This window comes from Lontra canadensis, unplaced genomic scaffold, assembly GCF_010015895.1.
Source record: "Lontra canadensis isolate GAN:19392208 unplaced genomic scaffold, GSC_riverotter_1.0 scaffold43, whole genome shotgun sequence".
NCBI classification, from domain to species: domain Eukaryota; kingdom Metazoa; phylum Chordata; class Mammalia; order Carnivora; family Mustelidae; genus Lontra; species Lontra canadensis.
Window position 1 is genome coordinate 417,899 of NW_022631037.1, and position 13,720 is coordinate 431,618.

The following is a 13,720-nucleotide window of genomic DNA, read 5'->3' on the forward strand; positions in this document are numbered from 1 at the left end:
AGTATATACTTCTGTACTGTTTGGATCTTGTCAGTACGTGTACAAGTCACCTGACAACCAGGAATGACTTACCTCACTGTTGTAGAGCCACAGGCGCATATCTTCCTCTTTGATGCGTAGCCTTTGAGACAGATATTCATGAATTTCCTTGATGGTCTGCATTCGACTAAAACAGCCTGTATAGGCTAAGACCCGCTTTAATGGTGCATTTGGAGAAGGTACATTGCCTATGGTCATAGTAATCATAATAAGGAAAAAGGCAGATGTAAAAAAAAAAAAGGCGTCCCATTCAGCAATGATTGTTTTAGGAAATAATGATGAGAAATCAGAATTACAGGTTTAATAATTTTATAAATTAAGAAGCTTTAAAATGCAGACAGGAGACCAACTGTGTTAAAGTAAATTCAAAGCCTTAACTTTGAACGGAAGAGCAACAAAACCAGAGGCCCAAGTAACAGGCAGTATTTGGATCCCAAGAGGAGTGGCAAGTATCAACAATAGACACTGGTACCTTGGCTGCCCTCAGCAGGGTCACACTCAATAGCAAAATCAATATTCAATTTAAGAATGGGGAAGATCATATGGGACTGGATCTGAATTCCACAGATAACTGAATTCATTAAAAAGAATTCCACAGAAAACTGGATTCATTAAAAAAAAAAAAAACCATTGGCCCCAAATGGGATCACTTACGTTAAAGGTGTGAGTCTATAAACCAACACTTAATACCTAACCTAACTACAGTTTCAAACCCCTAGAAATGTAACCTTTAACCAGTCAACATGGGAATTTCCAGGTCAGTACTAGGAAATTTGATAGACCCCTATTATTCCCTTTTAGAGCAAGACCTTGCCTAAAACAATGGAGTCTTTGTGAAGTTTCCTTTTTTCCACTCCTCTATCTTTAACCCCCACTTTTCTTTCTGTAGTTCTTGGGAGCACCCCTCTACTTGCTAGAAAGGATGTTGCCAGATCCACAAGTCAATTAATAAAGCCAATTAGATCTTTAAAATTTACTTGGTTGAATTTTTGTTATTTAACAACCTGACCCACTTTCTTAAAATAAACTGTCTTTGAATTACTAATCCCATTACTCTCAGTAATTAAGTGCCCCAATTACCTGGCACAGTAGTACAATTACACAAGAAACTTTTACTTAAAATTCGAAATAGGCATAGACTCTACAATGGCCAAACAGAGTTTAAAGTGAAACCAAGAACCTTCCCATGCCAAAAAAAAAATTGCCCTGCTGAAAAGGTAGGAGGCAGGAAAACCGTATGGCCTGCCTGCAAAATAAGACGACAGCAGACATGATCTTGAATTCCAAGAGGGGCTTAAGAAACAAAAAGAATGACAATAAGGGGAAAGAGAGAAAAGTGAAGAAAGAATATACCAAGTTTAATTAACCACCTGCTACTTCTAAAGAGAAGGGGGATGACATGACAAGAGATGATGGAAATCAAAAATAGGTTGCTAAAACAATCAACTAACCTTGGTTAACTATTCAGCCAAAAAAGCAGGAAAGAGTTGTAGCTTAAAATGTCCTCTCTAGCTATAGTAGGTTATAGTTAACTGAGCAACCCAAAACAAAAATGAACTTAGTGTATCAATATAATCCATTGAGGGTACAATTATACATGCCAGGTAATTTTCCACCCATCCAATGGAGACTTAGCTTCTTTCCTCTTATTAAATGCCTTTGAGTCTTCAACTACAAACTTCAACAAATCAGAGAAAAGTATTGGTATCATCCGCTTTTTTAAGAGCTTCCAAAAAAAATTTACTCACCTAAAATAGGCTGAAAAATCTATAAGAAACAAAGACCCTGTAGCCTTATCTGTCAACAAGGCTACATTTAAGTCATTGTTAACTGTGTCACAGTTTGTACATCCATCACTTCAAAAGTAATTAAAGAGTCTAGTAAACGGCCCTAATACATTAATGAGAAAGATGAAAAATATGTTATGACAGAACAAAACCCAACCATGATCAATTTTTAAACACACTCTAGCAAGTTTTTTACTATCAGAAAGCAAAGGATAATTCCTGACAGAAAATAAAAGAGTGAAATTTTCCAATTATACATCAGAGGATTAGTTATAAGATTACAGCAAGAAAGCATATTTTCATAAACTTCAAAATGATTAATGATTGATTTCAGAACTAATTAGTAAGGAATAAAATTTCAAATTAAGAATAAATTTGGAGCTACCCAGTTCTAGGATTCAGAAGCATTTGCAAGTGTAGTGTCCAAGTCAATTTCTATTATCTTAAGCCATGTAAGAAATTTATTTGAATTCTAGACAGTTTTTATAGCATAGCTCATTAAGCAGGCAGCCACTTATTACACATAATTTTGTGTTTTTGAGTAACACCAACAAATCTAGTGGAATTTACAGAAACAGCAAAAATCTAGGATCAGCACAAGAGTTACAAAGAATACTTACTAAAAGTGCAACAACACATCTTGCCTCTCATGTTATCTTTCAAAGAGAATTGAGAAAGATATATGCTATGGGTGTCATGGAAGCAAGGCGAATACTTTTATTCAATGGAAAATTAAATCAAGAAAATGTTTCATAGTGATTCTGTTTTCACTGTTCCTTGATTTTGACATTTTCCCCAAAGACAAAGTTTGGTTAGGCAGAAGCTAATGCTTTGCAATAATTCTTACCAAACGGAATGTGTAAGAATCTGCATATATTATGCGAATATAATCTTTAAGGAAGACATAAAACTATTTGATTTCCAAATATAGGGTTGGCTTGGGTTCACAGGTAGTTCTTGCATCCTAAGTTATATTAATAACATTCTGGCATTGTTACACAAAGCCTCAGACTTTGTGTAAATGTGTAACTCATTATTTCTGCTGAAGAACAATGTCAAATATTTGCAATGCAAAAGCATAGAGCAAGTCCTGCCCATCAATAAAGTGTAACCTCAGGGGCGCCTGGGTGGCTCAGTGGGTTAAAGCCTCTGCCTTCGGCTCAGGTCATGATCCCAGGGTCCTGGGATCGAGCCCCACATCGGGCTCTCTGCTCGGCGGGGAGCCTGCTTCCCCCTCTCTCTCTGCCTGCCTCTCTGCCTACTTGTGATCTCTCTCTGTCAAATAAAGAAATAAAATCTTAAAAAAAAAATAAAATAAAATAAAGTGTAACCTCACAGAGATATCAAAGGGGAATTTTTGCCTGTAATACATTAAAATCGGAACTTACGTGTCATTTTGATAAGCCAGGCTTGATGTTTTTCAAAGCAAATGTGGCACTTTAATTTTCAAAAATATATTCTTCACTTTATGTTATCTGTCTCTTATAAAAGGCTCCTTGGACCAACCATGAAAGATACTCTTTTGCCAAAAGAGTCCCCCCCAGACACCAACAAATAAACAAAAATATGATATTGTGAAAAGAATTACTTCTCAGAAATTTGAGTGGAGTTGAAAAGACCAGTCATCAATTGGCAGATTCTAACTTAGGGCAAACAAGTAATTTATAATGGCTTTTTCAAAGAAAAAAATGTATGTGAAATTTATTCTACTTATTTTCTTTGTATGTTTAAAAACCAGAAAAGGAAACAATTCTTCTCAGTTTGATGCTGAGACTTTGCCACTACCCCATCTAGTCTTGCGCATGACCATAGATCTAAGCCCCACGGATGATTTACTGATTCTGTATGAAAGCAGATGGGTGTATGTGTTAGGACAGTGGCACCAGACTTTGAGCAAGCTGGTTGTTTTTGTTTTTGTTTTTTTAAAGAAATGCATGGTATTCTTGCTGCATTCTTAAGTTACCTCTTGGTAAATGCTGAGGAAACATTCTCAGGCTCATCATACCCATATTCACCCAGATGTTAGACTGCTGTGTCCGAGTGGCAGGCTGCTGTCTTAGGAAGAGAAGATAGCGAGGAAATAACTCCAGCTCTGGGATTTCTGTCTTGCTATTCTTGATCACCTATTGTTATAAAAGATATAATGTGATCACTATAAAAGAAGAAACAAAATTTGTCATTTTTTATCGAATTTCTGAGATTTATTTTGAAACTAAAATGTTCAATAGGTTCACTACTTGTATTTGTTAGATTACAGAGATTGATAGATTTAAATTATATGGGTTTAAATACTCTCAGGCTCCTGGTCCTAAACTCATCTTCCAAGATTTGAACTCCTGGTGAGTATTTTCTCCTCTTTTATTTAAAAGCAAGTAACACTGAAATTAAGGGGGGAAATCTTAAATATTATCTACAATTATATTACCTTCACACTATAATTCTTCTCACTTTTACATACTTCATGTATATAAATGATGGTCTTTTTTGTTTTTGTTTTTTTTAAAGATTTCATTTATTTGACAGAGAGATGCAGCAGGACAGGGAATACAAGTAGGGGGAGTGGAAGAAGGAGAAGCAGGCTTCCTGCAGAGCAAGGAGCCCGATGTGGGGCTTGATCCCAGGACACTGGGATCATGACCTGAGCCGAAGGCAGATGCTTACCACCTAAGCCAACCAGGCACCCCTAAATGATGGTCTTTTAAGCGACAAATTCTTAGGACTGGAGCTATAAGTCAAAAAGTATGGAAGGCCGTATCATTAACTGTCTAAGTCATTTTGCCACCTGAAGTGTAGCAATTTACAATATCCTCAGAAATTTATGAATGTACTTCCCTCATAAAACCTTATCAGTGGACATTATTTGAAAATACTTGGTTTCTTTAACACATATAAAAAGAGTATTATAAATATGCCTAAAATTTTATTTCTTAGGTTTTTTTTTTTTTAAAGATTTTATTTATTTATTTGACAGACAGAGATCACAAGTAGGCAGAGAGCCTGATGCAGGGCTTGATCCCAGCATGACCTGAGCCTAAGGCAGAGGCTTTAACCCACTGAGCCACCCAGGTGCCCCTCTTGTATTAGTTTTAAGAATAGAAATGTTTTCATATAAAAAATTTGCTATGTTCTACTATAACTGGTTTGTTCCATGTATTTTTGTCTATGATTAAACCAATTACTCTGGATGCACAAAATTGAGATTCATGTTTAAACAGGATTTTTTAGTAACCCCCTCCAAATAATATGCTTGCCAGCCCAAAGATACAGGAAAACATTTCATTATAAAAATATCGCTCTAGGAATTTTAAGAGTAGAACATTATCAATTTAGTATTCCAAAAGGAGAGCAGGATTAACCTACTTTAAAACACAAAATCCTACACAATCTTTAAGAGTCTCAAGTGAGCAGGTTTTATTTTATTTCCCTCTGCCCTAGTAACCAATGTCTTCTGCAGTAGACCATTTTCCAATATCAAGAGGGAGCAGTAAAGAACCAAATGAAAACAATGCTACAAACCAAATCTTTAGGACTTTTTCTTAACAGTATTCCACATGTTCTGTTATTCTACAGTATGGCACTTGAAAAGCTCCACTGGGCAGCTTTTTCAAATCCTACTTAAATAATAAGCAAGAAAGGGCTCTCCCTGGTATTCTATACTGCTGGAAGAAGTCTGTCCACTTCTGGGCAGGCACTAACAGTTACAAAGGCTTGTGTGAGGCTCTGAAAATGCTCTTAATGATGATGATGATATTAGCAATGGTCAACATTTACTGACCACTTACTATAAATCAGATGCTGTGTTAATCATATGTATTATTTAATTATCAAAACAACTCTAATGAAGTAGATACTGTTACCTCCATTTTACAGAGGAGGAAGAAACTAAGATTTAGAGACTGGAACACTGGTAATCCAAATTTAGGCAGACTCTAAAACATCAAACTATATGTATGTCAAAAACGATTATCACAGTGTTTTCCCAGATATATTCCCAGATATAGAATATTAAGCTAGAGCTGGAAAGTCCCAGAAATTAAGCAACTAACTGAAGGATTACCCCACCTCTCAATAAATAAAGTATATATGTTTAAGCATCTCTATATATTTGTATTTATACGCATCTTCTAGGAGTTCTGATGCCAAATACAGTAGGAACCTTTTGGAGCCAACAAACTCAAAGCCCAAATTCCTGATTCTGACTTGAACACAATTCTTAATAAACATAATTATTAATAAGTCATAATCAACATCAAAATTATAGACTAAGGCTTTATAGCAGACTTCTACTCTCTTTGGAAGTGATCTAAGTCACTGTATCTCATTTATGCCAACTTTTCTGGTATAAGAAGATTCTATCTCAGACATTGTATGATGGAGAGTGCTTCCTGATCTACAAAAGGAACCTTATTACGAAGCATTTTACTGCACTGATAATGCAAAGAGTATTCAGGGTATGCGTCCTGTTGCTTACAGTATAAGCCCAACAGTATAATGGTATAGTTAAATCACTCATGTTTTGTTGTTATATTCTTCAAGTCTTTTAAATCACCTTAGAGCATTTTATTTATGCTCTGAATGACTCATCCTAGTAATGGTGACAATCAGAATTCACTTGCTTGCATTCCTGTTATGATCATTTTTGTGTCCTTCTTTCAAAAAGACGAGACACAAAAATCCACCAACAACTACGGGATGAACCAATCCCTAACTGGATGCCTGTGTGGTTAATGAAAATAACAGTCTCAGAAGTAATCACTGCACCACTTCCCCTATATTCACTGAACTTTTTGGCACTGGTTCTCAGACTTCTGCTCCAGCCTAAGCCCTATATCATTCTAAAGTCTATGTTTATATGGATGGCTTATTTAATAGCCTAGCCTAACAATTCCTTGACTTAAGTCTAGTGACTATTTCCTTCAGCCCAGGTAAGACACCCATTTCCACAGGCACATCACTGTAGAGCTGGTACTAATACAGTGCTTGGTTAATGTATGAATAAATGAATGAATAAGTGATTAAATATAAAGGAACCTAAATTTTGTTCAACTAATTTATAGGTACTGAGCACTCTGCTATCATAAGAAAGAACTAATTTGTGGATAGTGGGATTCACATAGGAAAGTAATGGAAGACCCAAAATAGGACTGTTCCTTATATAAAGCTCCACTGGTTATACTTACAGGTCTAGGTAGAGCCAGGTTTGCTCCATACCAGTGATAAAGTGCTCTCCACACAGGTTCTGGGACCATTTCATAATCTCTTCCATGGATCAGCTGTGGGGTTCGTTTTAATCGTCCTCCTTCTAGTGTTAGTGATGTAGCCTTAGAAAGAATGGAATACAAATGTTGGTTTTTAATATTTTTAGTATTACAGTCTCTTGTGTTTTAACAAAATCTAGATACAGGAGAACAAACACATATGTCACTACTCAGTTTCATGTTACTGGAAAATCATTTTCTAAAAGAGATTTTTATTTTTAACTTCCAAAGTAAATTATTTAAGAAAGAGAAGTCAAGGCAAATCATTTGAAAAATCATTGGAGCATTTGGAAATAAGACTGGTTTTCACAGATTTCTTTCAAACAACAGAAAATATTATTTTGGAAAAAAAAATTCCACATACACATAAAACTACATTTTCCCAGTAGCTGTCCTAAGTAAGAATATTTCTAAGGATTACTACACTGCTTCTGTGCAATTACTAAATCATAAAATATCCTCATGGAAATATACTATGCAGAGACACCCACCTACAACAGGTTAATTTAATGAACCGTGAATGTATGAATGTCATGCTATACATTAAAACCTCTAGAATGAAACTTACTTGTCACCTGAAAGGGAATTATTTTAAGTAGATGTCATATCACCTACCTTTACAGGTTCTTGAGTTACTAGTGGCTGGTTATCAATAGCCCCTGGTTTCTGAGGATTGAGATGCAATAAAATATTCCCATTGGCTCCTAGCAAACACTGGTTGTTATTGTCAGAAGTGTTATGTTGTCGAGCAAAGCACATATCTGCCCCTGGTGTGGCAGAATACAGAAAGCCTGTAAGGGAAAAGAGGATGGAATCTCTTTATTTGTAGTTATTATACATAAATAAGCTTGAAGATATGAACTCAATGTCCATGTCAGTACAGTATAAGATTCTGGCAACTCTGTAGAAGATAGGAAATATACACGTAATCCTTCTGGACAACACCTAGCATAACACTAGGTGGAAGAAAAGCTTTAAAAACTGTTACCAAATTACCAAATGAAGCCCCTGACTGGCACAGTCGGGTAAGTGCCCGACTCTTGATTTCAGCTCAGGTCATGATCTCACAGTCATGAGATCCAGCCCGTGTCAGGCTCTGTACTCAGCATGGAGTCTGCTTGGGATTCTCTTTCTCCCTCTGGCTCCCACTCCCTTCACCCTGATTCACATGCTCTCTCTCTAAAATAAATAAACACAAATCTAAAAAACCACAACAACAAAAAAAAACCCACGACCAAACTGTGGCCAAATGAACATGTGGCCAGCCTCCTAAAATATCTAGTAACTCACAATAATTATACATCTTTTAATAGAAAAGGAAGATGTATGGCCAAATAGCTGGGCTTTCACAGAGTCACCCTTAATTCTTCTTTTCCACCTGTAAACACATTCCAAATGTTCTTAAGAGACTGGTCATAAGAAGTCTTTAAACCAAAGCGAAGGAGCTAAAACAAGAACTCTTAACAGAAGAGTGCCAGGGAGGAGGGATCTTTCCTAGTAAATTTATTTCAAAGGAAGGCATGTCAGGTTACAATAGAAAAATGCACACAGAAAAATGATTAATAATGACTTAAGAGTTGTGAACCCCAATGGTATTTTAAGGTATTTCAACTCTGGGGGCGCCTGGGTGGCTCAGTGGGTTAAGACTCTGCCTTCGGCTCAGGTCATGTTCTCAGGGTCCTGGGATTGAGCCCTGCATTGGGCTCTCTGCTCAGCAGGGAGCCTGCTTCCCCCCACTCTCTGCCTATTTGTGATCTCTTTCAAATAAATAAATAAAATCTTAAAAAAGAAATGTACTTCAACTCTGAACAATAGACTAACCATTCTAGCCATCAATCGGGTAAACATTCTAGCCATCAGCCACTTTAAACCTTTCGTGTGGGGCACTGCTCAGACTATGGATAGCACAGGACCTTAGAGAGGGTTAAAAATAATCTTGGTGTTAAAAAATAATCTTGGTGTTAAAGCTCATCAGAGACAGAACTTCTAGGAGTGCTAAATGATTGCTATAATATCAGATGGGGAAGGGGTTCCTGGGTGGCTCAGAGGGTTAAGCCTCTGCCTTCGGCTCAGGTCTTGATTTCAGGGTCCTGGGATCAAGCCCCATATTAGGCTCTCTGTTCAGCAGGAAGCCTGCTGCTCTGCCTACTTGTGATCTCTCTGTCAAACAAATAAAATTTTTAAAAAATCTTAAAAAAAAAAAATCAGATGGGCAAGAAGGAGTAGATTCTACAAAGAACTTTGTAGAGAAGAGGCTAGCTCTGTCCGATTTGCCGGATCTCAGAGATGAAGTAAGAGTAAGCTTGAGAGTACTGCCACTGTTATCAGCAGAGGGATCAGCTCAACTCAGCTATGCCACAAAAACATCAAAGAATTTTCCCCAAATGTGTAGAAACACTGAGTTTTAGGTAGGACTAAAGGACTGCAAAGGATTATGGGATGCATTTTGACTTTTTCTCAATAGTTTCTCAAAATAAACCCCTAATTCCAGCCTGAAATGTCTGCAGAATCTAATATGAGGGTGCACTTAACCCAATGAAGGCAGAGAGAGTCTTGGAGATGGAAAAACTATCTCTCCAAATGACTGACAAAATAATTAAATAGCGATATGGAGAGAAGTAGCTTTAATCAATGAAAATAGTGAAAAAAATATATATATGTATATATATATATATGGATATATATATATACATATATATTTAAACAAATGAACTTATTTAAGTAGGCTCATGCCCAATCTGGGCCTTGAACCACAACCCTAAGACCAAGAGCTGCGTGCTCTACTGACAGAGTCAGCCAGGTACCCCAACAGCGAACATATTTTCAAATTGAGAGATTCATGAAATAGAATACAGAAGAGTTTCTCTTTGTAAAGCTACTAATATATTCAAGAATTTTATAACTGACCATTTCATTTAAAACTTATTTCTGTGAACGGACGTCTGGTTATATCCTACGAAGCACATTCTCTGACAAAGTATACACTTTTAAGAAGTGACCTTGAATAAACTTTATGGGAAGCAAGCCATCTTACCACTGCCAGCAGTTTCTGAGGCTTCAGATGCAGAAGAAATGTTGTCTGAAAACTTCTCTTCTGTGGTATTCACATAGCTGAGGCTGCCTCCTCCGATTCTATCTTCACTCTGCTCTATACAATGTACTGCTGTTCCAAATGAGTATTTCCCTCCATTCAGAACAGATGACGGCTCAATTACAACAGGGCTGGCATCCTAAAAAATCACGAGGTCAGAAATTAAAAGGCACAATTTAATAATCCAAGCACTAAGCAGGTTTCGAAAATGAATCTCTGAATTATCTATCGCTTTTAATCCTCCTGTAGTTAGCTACTGCCAATTAAGAACATTTTAATCTGTAACTAAATTTCAGTTTTTTCAAAGGGGAAGAGTGTGTGTAAATAAAATTGATGAAGCAGATTGGGGACACATAGCACAAAGGACTCTGACACAAAGGGAGAGAGTGATGTATGTACGTATGTGTGTTTATTTTATTTAAATATCTTTTTAAAATCTTTTTTTTAAAGATTTTATTTATTTATTTGACAGAGAGCACAAGTAGGCAAAGTGGAAGGCAAAGGGAAAGAGAGAGAGAAGCAGGGTCCCCGCTGAGCAGGGAGCCCCATGGGAGCCCCACGCCGGGCTCAATCCTAGGACCCTGGGATCATGACCTGAGCTGAAGACAAGATGCTCAACTGACTGAGTCACCCAGTGCTCCTGTTTATTTATTATCTTCTAAAGTAAGCTCTATGCTCAACGTGGACCTTAAAAGCGTGACCCTGAGATCAAGAGTTGCATGCTCTGGGGCACCTGAGAGGCTCAGTTGTTTATTAGCATGTGCCTTCAGCTCAGGTCATGACTCCAGGGGGTCCTGGGATCCAGCCCAGCATACAGCTTCCTACTTGGTGGGAAGCCAGCTTCTCCCTCTTCCACTCCCCCTGCTTGTGTTCCCTTTCTCCCTGTCTCTCTCTGTCAAATAAAGAGAAAATATTCGGGGTAGGGTGGGGAAAAGAAGGTCCTTCTTACTCATGGGAGGGTCAGCTTTTTTTTTTTTTTAAGATTTTATTTATTTATTTGACGGACAGAGACCACAAGTAGGCAGAGAGGCAGGCAGAGAGAGAGGAAGGGAAGCAGGCTCCCTGATGAGTAGAGAGCCCAATTCGGGGCTCCATCCCAAGACCCTGGGATCATGACCTGAGCCAAAGACAGAGGTTTTAATCCACTGAGCCACCCGGGCACCCCAAGGGGGTCAGCCTTTAAAAAAAAAAAAAAAAAAAAAGGTGAGGGGGCATTGCATGCTCTACCGACTGAGCCAGCCAGCCGGCCGGCCAGGTGCCCCTGACACAAACTAATTTAGGCCTTTATTCTGTCAAAATCTGAAAATTATGGAAGGTTTCTTTAAATATTTAAAAAACTAAATAATATTTATTTTTTTATTATTACAGATTACACTGTCACTGCAAGAACTACAGAAGAATATCATAAATATGCTAAATGATCCCATCATTCAGCATTAACTACAGTTGATATTTTGGTGTGTTTCCTTTATTTTTTCATGACTGAAAACATACACATACATGTAAAAAATAAATAGTGTGAAATATATAGTTAGAACTAAGGGCAGTGCTCTGACTTACCAGCTATGTAACCTTTCAGGATAACTTTTTTGAAAATAGGCTCCACACCCAGCATGGAACCCAACAGAGGTCTTGAACACACGACCCTCAGATCAAGACCTGAGCTGAGATCAAGAGTCAGATACTTAACTGATTCCCGACCCACCCAGGTACCCCCACAATAAGTAAATTTCTAAGCCTTGGATTCTTCATGGGTAAAAATCAGGGTAATGTTAGTATCTATCTCAGAGTTACTGTAAAGATTACTTGAGCAACACATGTAAAGTGCCTGGTGTTTAGTAAATATGAACCATCATTCTGGTTTCTATAAAACTGGTATTACATTTTAAACACAGCACAGAATTTTTTCTTTCGTTTAACATTATATCCACAGGATTTTTCTGTGAAAGGCTTTCAAATGGAACAGTATAATCCATTTTTTGCTTTCATAAGTACTCCACAGAAAGGACCAGAGGCAGAAATGGAAACCTGAAACACAAGTTAGAGGGCTCCTATACTGGGGCACCTGGGTGGCTCAGTCACAGCTCTTGATGTCAGCTCAGGTCATGATCAGGCGCTGTGATGGGCTCCTTGTTCAGTGGGGAGTCTACTTGAGATTCTCTCTCCCCCTCTCCCCTTCCTGCACAGTCTCTCTCTCTCTCTCAAATAAATGTAAATCTTAAAAAAAAAAAAATAAGGCTCCTATAATAATTCAAGGCAAGAGATTGTAAGGTAATAAACCATAAAGATAGATCCAGAAGTAAGGAGATGGAGAGAAGAACATGGACTAAGAATACATAAGAGGTGAAAAAATTTGACAACTAATTGTGTATAAAAAAGAGGCAAAGATAATTCCAAGGTAGAACCTGAGGTGCTGGTGTAGATGACTAAATGGGAGTTGACACCTTTATAAGATAAAGTTTATGAGTTAATGGGATCATCTGGGAGAATGAGCTTATTTTGGGATATTCTTTTTGAGTTACCTGGGACACTTGAGTCTTGTGCTCAGGACAGAAAAGAGAGGCAGAAGATAAAAATTTGAAGGTCAAGAGCCTTCCTGAAGCCAAAGAACATGGTGTATGTAAAATAAGGGGAGAATAATATTTATAAAATCTGTAATGTAAGAATCTAGAGTCTGAATGATGAAAGAAAAATCAAGAGATTGTACAGTACCAGAACTTGAGATGACTAGCACAGAATTATTTTCTACTTAGTGATAGAAAAACAGAAAGATAAGACTCTGAGAATGTATATCTATGAAGATCAGGATATTTGTAACTGAGAGGGTAAAGAGACTAAAGGGATTTATCAGTGAAACAAGGTCCAAAAGGCATCTGAGAAGATATACAATAGCATGGGTAGAAGAACTCAAGTGGCATTCAACAAACACTGACATGCGTTTTATAGAAAAAAATGATTGTTGAAGGCACAGCTTATAAAACAAATGACCCAACCCAAGAAAAATATCCAATTTAAAAGACAAGATCCAAGTAACACCATAGCAATAGCATAGTGGGACCTCTAGTTTCTTTTAATGCAATTAGAACATCCCTAATTTTAGCCCAGAGAGGCACTGGATCAACATTTTATTAGATGCTTTCTCCTATGTCATCTATAAGCCAGGTGAATACTATCAATTTATAGATCCTTCAGAAGCCAGCTCTGAAAAAATTTCAATGCCTTTAACTGAAAGAGTGGCAAGAAGAATGAGAATAAAACCTAGATTCCTTTCTACAAACCAATTCAATTTTGGGATTAAATTTTTTTTTTAAGATTTTTATTTATTTATTTGACAGAGATTACAAGTAGGCAGAGGAGATAGGCAGAGAGAGAGGAGGAAGCAGGCTCCCCGTTGAGCAGACAGCCCGATGCGGGGCTTGATCCCAGGACCCTGGGACCATGACCCGAGCTGAAGGCAGAGGCTTTAACCCACTGAGCCACCCAGGCGCCCCTGGGATTAAATTTTTCAAAATAGCAATTGTTAAAACTGCAAACAATTCAGAAGC

The 13,720-nt window shown here is 37.4% G+C and overlaps 1 protein-coding gene across 2 annotated transcripts in view; it reads right to left on the reverse strand.

The window, feature by feature from the left end:
* Positions 1-13,720, reverse strand: part of USP32 (ubiquitin specific peptidase 32) — a 205,505-nt gene that overhangs the window by 32,035 nt on the left and 159,750 nt on the right. Inside the window, exons 13-17 of one of the 2 annotated variants that reach the window (XM_032871855.1) lie at positions 10,119-10,314; positions 7,700-7,875; positions 7,007-7,147; positions 3,832-3,949; positions 73-227 (exon numbers count right to left, since the gene is read on the reverse strand). In XM_032871855.1, the coding sequence (XP_032727746.1) occupies positions 73-227; positions 3,832-3,949; positions 7,007-7,147; positions 7,700-7,875; positions 10,119-10,314 (786 nt within the window). Of the gene's footprint in view, positions 1-72; positions 228-3,789; positions 3,950-7,006; positions 7,148-7,699; positions 7,876-10,118; positions 10,315-13,720 lie in introns of both variants that reach the window. The other variant, XM_032871854.1, reaches the window with a different exon arrangement.